Raw genomic sequence first — 12,758 nt, forward strand, 5'->3', positions numbered from 1 at the left:
CGGCCAGTCCCAGTTGGCTCACTGGCAGGAGCCCAAGCACTTGGCTCACTGCTGACATTCAGAGAAGCCTTCAAGTGGCACTCTAATTATGTCACCCATGGTGGCAGCGGTGATGAAGGGGCATTCCCAGAGTGCCTCCACCCCACTGCCCTCAGGGGTACCGCTGTCCTACTCGGGGTCGGCGATACTCAGCAGAGTGGGTGCACAGGCAGCCTGGGCCTCAGAAGGGGTTGGGGTCACGTGGAAGGTCTCAGCTGTCCCTGTGGAGTGACTGGGTGGCCCCTGCGGGCCAGGCCTGCTGTGGAGGTAGAGGCTCATGTGAGGGCAGGGTCAGTAGCCTTGACCCTGGAGGAGCTGGGCCGGGCCGGCCTGCTCAGCGCACTCTGCCTTGCAGGTCTCCCACGAGTTCGCCATCAACTTCAACCCCACCAACCCCTTCTGCTCAGGTGAGTGAACCCACCTGCTCTGCCGCAGCCATCGCACCGTGGGCAGGGGGAGGCAGCAGGGAGCCAGTCTCCGCCCTTTCTTCTATCCCTTCCCCATCACGTTGCTAGAGATGTCAGGCCTGGAAGAACTGGTTTGGAGCCAGGTAGTCACAGGCCTGCTGCTGTCCTTTCCTGCTGGGGGTCTTGGGGAGGTCACTGCACCTCTCTGGGCTTTTGCCCCCTTGGTTCACTTCCCTGGACGGTCAGTGGCAGGGAGCTGTGTAGAGCAGAGGGGACGAGGGGTCTGCTGACCTCTGCTCTCCCTCCTCCTCCCTCCTGCCCTGCTGGGAGGCCCCGCCTGCTCTCAGGCCCCCAGGACTAAGTGGAGCCGCGGGTGAGTCAGCGAGGGCAGAGTCTGCACTCACCACCCCGGCCCGCGAGGTGTTCTGAGCTCCCCAGGGACAGTTCTGGAATCCATGAAAGGAAGAGAGGGACTGGAGAGAAGGAGGCGGCCCTCACCATCATGAGATCTGGCCTAGCATTCAGTTCGGGCAGAGCATCTACCCTCCCTGGGTGTCCCCAAAGCCAGTCCAGCTTTGTACCCAGAAGGGCCACCCATCTAGTCACCAGCTCTGTCTCAGAAACCACGGGCATCCGTTGGCCAGGAGTGTGGCCCTGTGCTCCTGCTGGGGGCTGACTGGCCTGGGGGTGGGTCTCCAGAGGCATTCGTCCAGGTTCACGGTGGCCCACTGCATCCCTGGTCAGAGGCCCTGGGCAAGAGCACAGGGCGATGGGATATCAGCAGCTGTTTCCAGAGCACCTACTGTGTGCAGGGCTATGCAGGCAGCCCTGTCCCTGCTCCCTCGAGCAGCTGCTAAACAGGGTCCAGAATGGACCTCCAGGTGGCTTCACCTTATCTGTCCCACTGAGAGGCCAGGCACAGGCGCGGGCAGCGTGGACAGCTCGCCCAGCCCCACAGCAGGATTCAAACACGGCCTGACACCACCCTTGCTCTGTACCCCTGGCCCTGACCTCAGGAGCGTCTCAGGGGCCCACACTGGCCACACAGGGACATTGTGGGTGAGAACAGAACGGGCCCCGTGAGCAGCGGCTGCAGGCAGGGCGGCGGCTGACCCGACCCTCTCTGAAGCAGGCGTGGATGGCATCGCCCAGGCGTACTCGGCCTGCCTGCCCCACATCCGCTTCTACGGTCCCACCAATTTCTCCCCCATCGTCAACCACGTGGCCAGGTTTGCAGCCCAGGCGACGCAGCAGCAGACGGCCACGGTAAGTAGGCCGCCCCCGGCCTGTGCATGCCAGGCTGGGGCAGCTGGCGGCCAGGTGCCTGGCGACACTGGGCAGACCAGGCTGGGGTTGGCACTTCCTGGCCCTTGGGACTGCCTCCACCCGCCCTTGGCTCTGAATCCCAGAGAGCAGCTTCCCTTGTGCTGAGCAGGAAGCAGAGCTGTGATCCAGGGGCAATGCCTTCCCACTGGAGGGGCTTGTCCTCCCAGGACAGATGGTGACTAGGAGACGGTGGTCCCAAAGGCCCTGAACTGACCCTTGACCACCTCGGTTCAAGTAGAGCCAGGCCTGCTTTCCTCTGAGGGCTGCAGAACCACATGGCCCTTCCTGACAGTGACGAGGCAGAGCCCTGGCGGCCTGACCGGAGGCTGCCAAGGCTGCGGTGTGGCATCTGGAATAGATGGCGAATGGCCATCCTGGGCATCTGCTTATCTGGTCCCCTCCTGGCTCCTCCCCACCCTCCAGGCTCTGGCTCCCTGAGTCCCAAGCCTGGAGACTCCAAGGGGCCATTCTGGCAGGACCTGATGCCAGTCCTGGGGTCACCCAGGGTCACTCTGCCCAGCACAGTGCTTGCCTGGATGGACCCCAGGTTTGGAGGGAAGTCGGGGCCCCAGGGAAGGCCAGCAACAACTGCTAAGGGCCCCCTGGGGAGGAGCACTTGGCCTTTCCTGTCACCAGAGGTCTCGAGGTCCACGCACTTGGTCCTGACCCCAGGCAGCACGATCCTTTTTGTTGTTCCTGGCTTCCTCCTGACTTCCTTCCCCTTGTGGTGACAAACTCTGTCACCCACCCTCACTGTGCCACCTCGAATAGGTCTCTCAGCCTATCTGGGCTGTGAGAGCGGGGCCAGGGCCCCCACCTGCCCCTCCCAGTCAGGCCCAGAAGTGGGCACAGCCATCCCGCCCCTGCCTCAGGTTTTCCCTGCTCACAGGGTGCGCCAAAGGAGGCTTCAGCCTCAGCCTTGGAGGCCCACGGACCTGGCCATCTCCCACCACCTGGCTGTGTGACAGGGTGGCAGCTTAAGCTCTGTGAACTTGAGCGTTCCTTCCTGTACCTTGGGCCCTGCCCTCCAGAGTCATCCTGAGGATTTGGCTAGATGGCATGTCATTGTTGGGCCCAGAGCTTGCCTGGTGGCCAGATCTTCTGAGGACACCTCTCTGGCTAGCTTTCAGCGATGCCACACACAGTTGAGCCCACAGCTACGGGAAGTAATTTGGGGGTTGTCTGGTGCTTTTGTTCAGCCGCTTTTTGGTTTGGCGGAACCATGGTGCGGCGTGGCCCTCCCTGTCCCTAGGCACAGGCCCACACGGGCACACCCACGCCAGGGAAACCGAGTGGGGGCATCTCCAGCAGGTCTGGCGCCCGTTCACTCCTGCTCCTTGCCCAGTGCTTCTGTGCAGCATGGGGTGGCCACGGAGAGCCAGGTCTGCCCGTGAGTGAGGGCCTGGGCTGGGGGAGCAGCGGGGACACGGCGCTACCTGGCCTGTGCTAATGCAAGACGGGATCAGGAAGATGGCGCCCAACCCAGACAGAGGGCTCGGGGAAGTCTTCCCGGAAGCGTGTCATCCAAGCTGAGACTTGGGGAGCGCAGGAGAGCGTCAGCCCCCTAGAGGACAGGTTTCCAGGCAGAGGGGGCAGCATGTGCAGAGGCCCGGGCGTGGTATGTGGGTGTGACTGATGGAAGGCGTGTGGGCCAGCGGGCTGAGTGAGGGGGGTGAGGCTGTAAAGGAAGGCCAGCTCCCCCAGGGCCTGGGGGCCACCAGGGAGCCTGGATTTTCTCCCGAGGGCAGTGGGGAGCCACCAGAGAGTTTTAAGCAGGTTTGGGCGGGTGGGAAAGGGGCACGGGGACTCCTAGCCTGACTCGGCCTCCCTCCCTCTGCTTTGGCTCTTAAGACCTGGGCCTTGTTGTTCATGTCCTGGTTGGTGGCCTGGGCATCTAGTGTCCCAGTGGAGGAGGGGCCAGGAAGAGCCTGGGAATTCTCTGACTGCACTTCCATCCCAGGACCCTGGGCTGCCGGTTTCTCGGCTTCTCGGTGTGAGCTGGAGAGCAAGCGCAGGTCTCTGCAGACCCTGCGTGGAACTCCATGGTCAAGTTGGTTTTGTATAATTCAAATCACGTGTAACTGCATGAGGGGAACTGCTGCTTAGAGCCTGGAGCTCAGAAGATCCCCCAGGAGGAAGCACATACTCATCCCGGAAATGGGCTGGGGGTTCGGGTTTAGGGGTTTGGCCTGGTGCTGACTGCTGTCTCTGAGACCTAGACAAGGCCCAGGCCCGTGAGATGGGGAGTGCGTGCAGGGCCCCTGGAGACGCCCTGGGGTGAGGGGAGGGATGAGTGTGCAGAACCCCCCACCCGGGGGCCCATGGCTGGCGGTGGAAGCAGGGCTCCCATCTGCCTGGGACCGAGGGCTTGGCACTCAGGTGGGTCTTGAAGCTGTGTCTGAGGACCGTGCCAGGCAGAGGGAACTAACCTAGGAGGGTATGGAGGTGACTGACCCTGAGGTGGCCCCTTCCCACGCTCCTGCTGGAGTCCCTCCACGGCCACCTCCCACCTTCCCTTAGATATGGTTTGAGGGTGGGCCGTGAGCTCTGGGGTTGTGATGGATCTTTGAGGCTCCAGGACAGCCCTGGCCCTGCCTAGACTGGGTGACAGATCCAGGGCCTGTTGGTACACTTCACCACCAAAGCCAGCCCGGTCTGCCAGCGCCAGGCCCAGACACACACTGTGGAGACTGGCACTGAGGAGTGAGGGTCTCGCCCAGGACCGGGGTTCTGGGCCCTGCTCCCTGCTGCTCTGGCCATTCATGTCCTCCAACCCCAGGATGCGGGTGAGAGGAAAGTTTCAGCTGCCGGCCCTACAGTGACAGGCCACTGGTGCCAGCAAGTGGTGGAGCAGGACACCTGGGGAAGCTCCAGCTTTGGAGCCAGCAGCTCTGGATGGGAACCTGGTGACGGGCCTTAACACATCACCCAGCCCCCCGAGCTGCACTTCTCGGCTCTGAAACAGAACTCACAATGGGAGGATGACAGGGAGGACCTGCCAAGCCGTCACTGTGTTCAGGGCTCCTCACCCATCCCTTGGTCCCCCTGGCCCTGCAGGCCCCAGGCCCTGTGTGCGCCCACCTCCCTGCAGGAAGGCCGCAGGCCCAGGGGACGGCCTCCCTCAGCACAGTCCTGACTGCACTGGGTCGGCAGGTGTCTGAGCAGGACGTAGATCGGAAGCGAGTCCCACTCCATGACAGGCCGAGGAGGCCAAGCCTCTTGGTGCCCTCCCTCCTGCCAACCTGGGTGCCCCAGAAATATTGCCCTGAGTTATTTGTGATGGGATTAAAGTGGACTCAAGGGTCACCTAAAAGAAGGGACCTGGAACGATGGTGAGCTGGGGAGATGGGGTCTAGATGGGTTCACATCGCATCCCCACCAAAGCCAGCGAGGAGGGGCTGGCGCAGCAGCCCTCCACTTCGGGATTCAGGCTGCCATCTCCATGGCAACAGGTATCCCCAGCCAGGGATTGTTCTCTTAAAGACACAGCGCTGGAGCTGGACTACAGCTGCCTGGAGAGGGGGTGGGAATGGCAACCCATCGCTCACCCCGCTCCTTCCCTCCTCTTTCTGTACTTGGGGGACAGAAAGAGGAACAAAGCATCCTAGAGGGCTGGGCTGGATGAGAAGGTGGCCCAGTGCTGACCTGGGGTGGCTCTGCCATCCTTAGCTCCATGACCTTGACTAGTATGGGCCCCAGTTTTCTCTGGCAATCAAAAGAGTCAGACTAGAAGGTGGAGTCCCCAATGAAGAATGTTAGGACCAGAAGAGCTACCTGCTTGTTTTATGGGTAGGGAAAACAGTTCCCTTGAGAGGGGCAGAGGGTGCTGAGGCCAGAGCTGGGTTGCTGTGGCCAGTGTGGCAACAGGGCCCACCTGTGGGATCACCCCGCGCCTTCCTGAACTTCACCCTCCCCACCGTCCAGCCAGTGTTCTGCCTTGGATCACCCACATTAATTATTCAGTGTTTTTCTTTTCTGAGATAAATGGTAAGAAACATATCTCACTGCATGTGAAAGATCAGCATCATGGGCCACAAATTGAGGAGAACAGTAAAAATGAATCGAGCTGTACCGTGGAACGGGGAGTGGGACGGGGACAGCGCCCCTGAGAGCTGAGCCCCTGCCTCTCTGTTGAGCTGTCAGAGGGTGCTGTAGGCGCCAGCACCGAACGGGGTGCCTCCTGGGCACAGTTCACAACCTGGAAAGGCCACTGCCCGTTCTGATTTCAACACCGAGTCTGGATGTGACCCAAAGCCACTTAGTTGTTCACCAGCAGAATCCCACACTCCCGGAGTGCTGCCCAGATGCCCTCGCCCAGCCCTGCAGAGCCTCTGGGACCTTGCTGAGTAGGGAAGGAAGGGGGTGCAGGTGCGGCTGCCCCCGAGGAGCACAGGAGGGGAGGCCCCAAAGTCTGCCAGTCCAAATAAGCCTCCCTGCACCAGCCGCACCCGTCAGGAAAGACCCTGAGGGAGCGCCACCGTGTGCCAGGCGTGATCTCTCCTCAAGGGCAACTCCGACCTTCAGATGAGCAAACTTGAGGCCCAGCATAAAGCCGGGTGCCCTCAGTCCCACCGTTTAGCAGAGCAGCCTTGACTCCGGCTCTCAGAGACCAGAACAGGGGAGCCCGAGACAGCATGGGGGTCAGAGGAGCCCATCAGGCCGGGAGGTGGGGAGGTGCTGGGGACGTCCTTGGCTGCCCCTCTGCAGGAAGCCCAGGCGTAGCAAGGTTTGGGGAGCTGGGGGAAGGGCGAGGGCTTTGCTGAGCCCGCCGACCCCTCCCTGCAGCAGTACTTCATCCTCCTCATCATCACGGATGGTGTCATCAGCGACATGGAGGAGACCCGGCACGCCGTGGTGCAGGCGTCCAAGCTGCCCATGTCCATCATCATCGTGGGCGTGGGCAACGCTGACTTTGCCGCCATGGAGTTCCTGGACGGGGACAGCCGCAGGCTGCGCTCCCACACGGGCGAGGAGGCAGCCCGGGACATCGTGCAGTTCGTGCCCTTTCGGGAGTTCCGCCACGTGAGTGGGGGCCCAGGTTTGGAGGGGGGCCCCAGGGCCCTGGTGACCACTGTGCACTGTCAAGGGTGAAAGTCTACACGCTTCCCCACTCAGCTCCCTGGACTTCCTCAGGGCCACGCTGCCAGGCCTCGCCCCAGGCCGTGCTTACAGACAAGGCTGTGACAAGGCCAGCACTGTCCCACCAGTTGGTGGAACACAGAGTGGCACCTGGTCCCGACTGAGCTCCAGGAAGGGTGTCCCAAAGGACCTGCCCTCCATCTGAGCACTAGATGAGAACGGGAGTTATTCTCGTGGGGCCAGAGGATGAGAGGGGCTTCCTGCTGACCGTACCTCAGCCAGCCCCATGGAGAGATGGAAGAGGCCCTTCCATCCTAAGGGGGGCTGGAGCCTGCCTTGTTTCTGGAGGTGGCTCTGGTCCTATCTGCAGTGAGTGAACCCAGGTCAACCCACAAGGAGGCTGGAGTCAGTAGCAGGGCCCCTGGAGAGCCCCAGAGGAAGAGTCTCTCAATGCCACCCTGCATGGCCTGCCTGGGCCCAGCCCTCACTTGACCAGAGGCTCACTCTGTGGTCCTGGGAAGCCCTCACCTTCCTGAGCCTCGTTGCCTCCACTGAGAGCGTCTCTGGGTGCTGTGGCTCAGATCCTGGCAGCCAGCCTCAGCACCATGTGACCCGTGGTCCTTACTTCTTGGCCCCATGTCCTCTGGACTTGCCTGGGATGGTGTCCCTTCCTCTGGGGCATTAGTTTCCTGAGGATGAATGCTGGACATCTGTCACCAGCTCCTGTGCAGGACAGTGCCTGAGCACCTTCCTGTGCCTGGCCTGTGGCTGGCCTTCAGCAGTGAACCAGCCAGGGAGGTGCTCAGGACGAGCTGGCCAGATGGGGAGGCTGTGCACCCCGCTCTCCCCCTGCAGACATCCACAGGCATGTCTGTCCTGAAATGTTACTCCAGGCACCTCCAGTGCTCACGGGAAGAGTCAGACTTTTCTTTTTTTTGGTACCAGAGTTTGAACTCGGGCACTCAACCACTGAGCCACATCCCCAGCCCTATTTTGCATTGTATTTAGAGACAGGGTATCACCGAGTTGCTGAGTGTCTTGCTATTGCTAAGGCTGGCTTTGAATTTGCAATCCTCCTGTCTTAGCCTCCCAAGCCTCACATCTCTAATCCCAGCAGCTCTGGAGACTGAGACAGGAGGATCGTGAATTCAAAGCCAGCCTCAGTAACAGTGAGGCTCTGAGCAACTCAATGAGACCCTGTCTCTAAATCAAATACAGAATAGAGCTGAGGATGTGGCTCAGTGGTCTAGTGACCCCGAGTTCAATCCCCAGTATAAAAAAAAAAAATGTTATACTTGACATCAAGGCAGGCACAGCTAATGGTGACATCAAGTGGGCTGGTATGAGGGATACTGGCCTCAGACCACCCTGGCTCTCAGCCCTGTCAGTCCTCCATGGACACCTGTGGTCACAGCTCCTGGGCATGGCGCCCCTCCGGAATTGCTCATTAATCCTATTCTCTCCTCCCTGCCCCGCCCTCCACCCTGCAGGCAGCAAAAGAGACTTTGGCCAAAGCTGTGCTGGCAGAGCTGCCCCAGCAAGTTGTGCAGTATTTCAAGCATAAAAACCTGCCCCCCACCAACTCGGAGCCCGCCTGAGCCCAGGCCCAGCAGCAGCATGCCCATGCCGGCCGCCCGCCCCTCCCCAGGAACGTGCACGCTCACCCTGCTTCCTTGTGGGTGGTCTTTTTTTACGGATCCACATTTTTATTTTTTACAACCGGACCTCCGCCCCCAGCTTCCCGGGCCCAGCTGGGCTTCCTCGTGGGAGTCGACAGATGATGCTTCCAGGCCAAACAGGCTTCCTCTCCCCTCCCCCAGCCACCCTTAAGTATTGAATGTACTTTGTATAATTTTAGTGGAATTATTATTGTTATTAAAGAGAATAAAATTTTTACAATCATAACTGGGCTTTTTCCAAGTAACTAGCTGCAGAAAGGAATGTGTCCCTGGTGCGCACTTTGTGTCGTGGCCTGCTGTTTTTACACTGTGACTGTGTTCTGTTTGTTACGCTCAGGGTAATAAAGGAGTTTTAGATGTCCCTGTGTCAATCAGCTCCTTCCTCTGCGGGGACCCAATGGGCTCCCTCAACTGGAAAATGAAATGTGATAGGAAAGTCCCTTTCCCCAGCCAGCAAGGCTGCGGAGTCAGCGTGATGGCCTCTGGGGGACGTGAACCCCATCAACAGTGGTAGCTCCTGAGAAACTGGTCGAGTGGCACTGCGTGGCTGGGAGACCCTGCTGGAGCCCAGCCAGCCCCTCACCAGCCCTACCCCCACTTCCTTGGGGCCCACACACTGTCCAGTGCTCCTGCTGTCTCCCGGGCCTGGTGGTCTACAGTTTGAGAGCCTCTTTGGTCTCCCCCCCCCCCCAGCAGAGCTGTTCCTGCTGTTTTTACTGTGTCCCTGTCTCTGGGCGCAGGCCTGGCCTCTGGAACCCAGCCCTCCTCCCTTCCACCTCCCCTAGAGCTCCTGGCGGCCCCTTTGACCCAGGCTCACGTGTCTCTTAAGCACTATGTCCCCAGCTCCCTGTAAACTGCTGTTCTGGAACTTTTTCCTTTGGTACTGGGGACTGAACTCAGGGGCACTTTCCCACTACAGCCCCAGTTCCTTTTATTTTGAGACGGTCTAAGTTCCGGAGGCTGGCCGTGAACTATGAATCCTCCTGCCTCAGCCTCCCAAGTCACTGGCATTAGCTATGCGCACTTTGCCTGGCTGTCAGAATGCTTCCAACAGCCCCTACGAGCATTTCAGAGATGCAAAGGCCTGCAGAGGAGTACATCAGGTCTCCCGGAGGCAGAGCCAAATGCACGTCCAAGTCTGGCTGACTCTATGCCCAGGCTGTTCCCCTGCATCCAGTGCTGCCCCTTGGCTCTGCCAGCTATGCTCAAGCTGCTAATGAACTTGTCACTGTGCTCCTCTGAAACGGGGACTTCTGCTATCCTCACCTGTTCTCCCAGAACTGGGCAGCGCCAGGCAGGATACACCTGCAGATGCCCGGCAAGTTTAAGAGCCAGCTTATCTAGTGGATGGGAGAGACACCTTCACCCCAACCTTCCAATGGTCCTGCGGATTCTGTAGCCACCAGGAATTTGCTGAAGCATTCTTTATGAACATCTTTGTTTCTCGAGATGACTGTAGGGACACCTGGAGGCCCGATTTATGGACGGTGCTTCAGGAAGGCCCAGCATGTTGGTTCCCAGGCCAGCAGTGGGTGGAATCCCAGAACCAGCACATCTGGCTCATTTTAGTTCATTGGTGTGGCCAGCTGCAAGACGGGGTATTAACTGAGACCATCACATGACTGCTCACTCCCCTTCTGGCTTAGTAGCAGTGAGGCTAGTGGACATCATATCCAGGTAGGTCCGTACTGCCCCAGCCTGAGAATCAAGGTCCCATGACCAGAGGCTTCTCTGGGAGAGCGACCTGATCCTAGGCCTACATTCCCTGGTTAGCCCTCAATGGACGTATAGGTATATTGGGGTGGCCACTTGTCACAGGGACCTCTGCACTCCTCACTTGGGCCTCCCCAGGCAGGTCTGCGGGGCAATGGTAAGGCAGAGGCCCTGCCTGGCACCAGTCCATCCCCAGTGCGCGTGCTCTCACAGACCAGGGTGCGGTGTCTGCTTCCAGGCCTCGTGTGGGGGCAGGCTCAGACCTCTCTGCCGTCTGCTCCATTCTTAGCCTGGGATTGCACTGGTAAGTCAAGCAGCTCCATACTCCTGATGGCTTCAGCTCAGAGAGGAAAGGTAAGCCTAAACCCTAGACAAGGGTGAATTTTTCTTTTTAAATCCTTGCCAGCCATGGTGGTACACACCTGTAATCCCAGCAATTTGGAAGGCTGAGGTAGGAGGATCACAAGTTTGAGGCCAGCCTCAGCAACTTAGCAAGACCCCTTTAAAAAAAAATATACATATATATACATTAGTTGTCAACGACTTTATTTTATTTATATGTGGTACCGAGAATCTAACCCAGTCCCTCACACACGCTAGGCAAGCACTCTACCACTGAGCCACAACCCCAGCCCAACACCCTGTCTTAAAGTAAAAAACAGAAAGACTGGGGATGTAGCTTAGCAGTAAAGTGCCCCTGATTCAGTCCCCAGTGGGGGAAAACAATCCAGGCCTTGGTGCTACTGCTCACTCTTCCACACAGACGCCAGGCTGTTCCAGGTGAACATGGAAACTCAACCTGAAAGACTCAACCCCTGAAACGCCACTGAAACCACCGAAAGCCAGACTCCCAGGCTCAAAGGAACGTTCTGGCTCTGTCACTGAGCGGTGCTAGTCAGCAAGCCATACAGCCAACCATGGTTTTAGGTTCCTCTAAAAATGCAGAGGACTGCTTCAGAAGACATTTTTCAGGATGAAACACACTAATGTCCACTAAAATAATGCGTAAATGCCTCAAAATGCCTGGTGCATACTCAGGAGGCCCCGAGTATGCACCAAGCAAACGCAACCTGCAGAGGTTAATGATGGACGTGACTAATACTCACAGGGACCAGCCTGCATAAAGCTCAGGTGGAGGGCTGTCCCTGCTGGGACCACTTGCTGCCAGTTTTGGTTGTAAGACTCCCTGTCCCCTCAAACTGTTGCTTTGGCAGGTAAGGGAGTAAGATGCCAGCCCTCGCCAGTGTCATTAAGGCATAAATGTGAGACTGCTTCTGTGTTCAGCCTGTGACTACAAAAGTGTTGCCAAGATTCCAGCCTTCCACCGAGCAGAACTTGCATTCCATCCTGGCATGCGTAACAGGGCTGGGCGAGCCAGGGAATCAAGAAAACACTCAAGTCCAAGTGGCTGTGCACTGCCACTGAGCTCTCCTTGTTTTGCTGGAGGGGCCTGAGATGACAGCTGAGCCACATACCCACGACTAGGACACTCGAGCCAAGGAACCGGGTGTGCCTGAGCGATTAACATTTAGCCAAGAGGGAAGTATACAGCTGAAGCTGGCCGTGGAGCTCCGACAACCAAATCCGACCCTTCATCATGTCACTTTCTAGCTGCAAGTGAGGAGCAAAACGCAAGCACTCCGATTGCCCCGCCCAGAGGCAGGGAGGCCCAGGGTAAAAGTACTAATGAGGGTGCCCACCTTTCACTGAGTACTGTGAGCCACAAGTCACGCCAAGCACCTAATGTGAAGTCTCTTGGGTGGGAAAGGAAGAACTCAGAAGTCGGGGAGTGAAGTGACACAGTGGATGGGACTGGCCTAAGTCACCCCGTGCCTGATGCCCAGCCTTGAATGCGACTTATAAAAACTGAAGCCCTGCCCTACTCTGGATTGGGGCAGCTAGTTTTGTCTCTGTTGGATCTTGGAACCCAAATTTGGGTGTTTTGAATTCATGCTCCTTTCCTCCCAAGGTTGGCAGAAAGTGACTGGAAAGGCATGGGTGAGAGAGCTGGATGATCCTCCCCAGATGCAGCCGACAGCAGCACTGCGGCTAGTCTTCTCCCTGTGTGGTGTGAGAGTTCTCAGGTGCCTGCCACTCAGGACATCAAGCAGGCTTAAGGAAACCCGGCCAGGGTGGGAGATGGAGCTCAGTTGGTACAGCATTTGCCTAGTATTTGCAAGGCCCTGGGTTTGATCCCCAGCACCACAAAATTAAAAAAGAATCCCACCCTGAGCTTTGTTCTGACCTCTTGTTACTTAGCTATAAAATCCCAACTATGAAGGCAGGAGTACAGCTGGTGGGGTTTCAGGAGTCCCTCTCAGATATCAAAGCACCTTCTAAATGGCATAGTATCTGTCTACACCCCACGCACAGCCTCCTGCACTCCAAACCATCCCCACGTGACTCACAGTACCTAATACGATGTAAGTGCCTATGTTAAAGTCATTCTCTACTGTTTAGGGAATAATAAGTCTGTACATGTTTAGTACAGACACATTCTTTCTCTGAATTATTT

At 58.2% G+C, this 12,758-nt stretch overlaps 1 protein-coding gene across 1 annotated transcript in view; it reads left to right on the forward strand.

Annotated features, from left to right (window-relative positions):
- The window catches only part of Cpne2 (copine 2), a 38,255-nt gene extending 29,364 nt beyond the window's left edge, over positions 1 to 8,891 (forward strand). Inside the window, exons 13-16 of the mRNA XM_078032360.1 lie at positions 395 to 446; positions 1,579 to 1,712; positions 6,558 to 6,794; positions 8,342 to 8,891. Of these exons, the coding sequence (XP_077888486.1) occupies positions 395 to 446; positions 1,579 to 1,712; positions 6,558 to 6,794; positions 8,342 to 8,449 (531 nt within the window). The 3' untranslated portion in view covers positions 8,450 to 8,891. The remainder of the gene's footprint in view (positions 1 to 394; positions 447 to 1,578; positions 1,713 to 6,557; positions 6,795 to 8,341) is intronic.
- The last annotated feature ends 3,867 nt before the right edge of the window (positions 8,892 to 12,758 follow it).

Source organism: Ictidomys tridecemlineatus, chromosome 15, assembly GCF_052094955.1.
Source record: "Ictidomys tridecemlineatus isolate mIctTri1 chromosome 15, mIctTri1.hap1, whole genome shotgun sequence".
Classification (NCBI taxonomy): Eukaryota; Metazoa; Chordata; class Mammalia; order Rodentia; family Sciuridae; genus Ictidomys; species Ictidomys tridecemlineatus.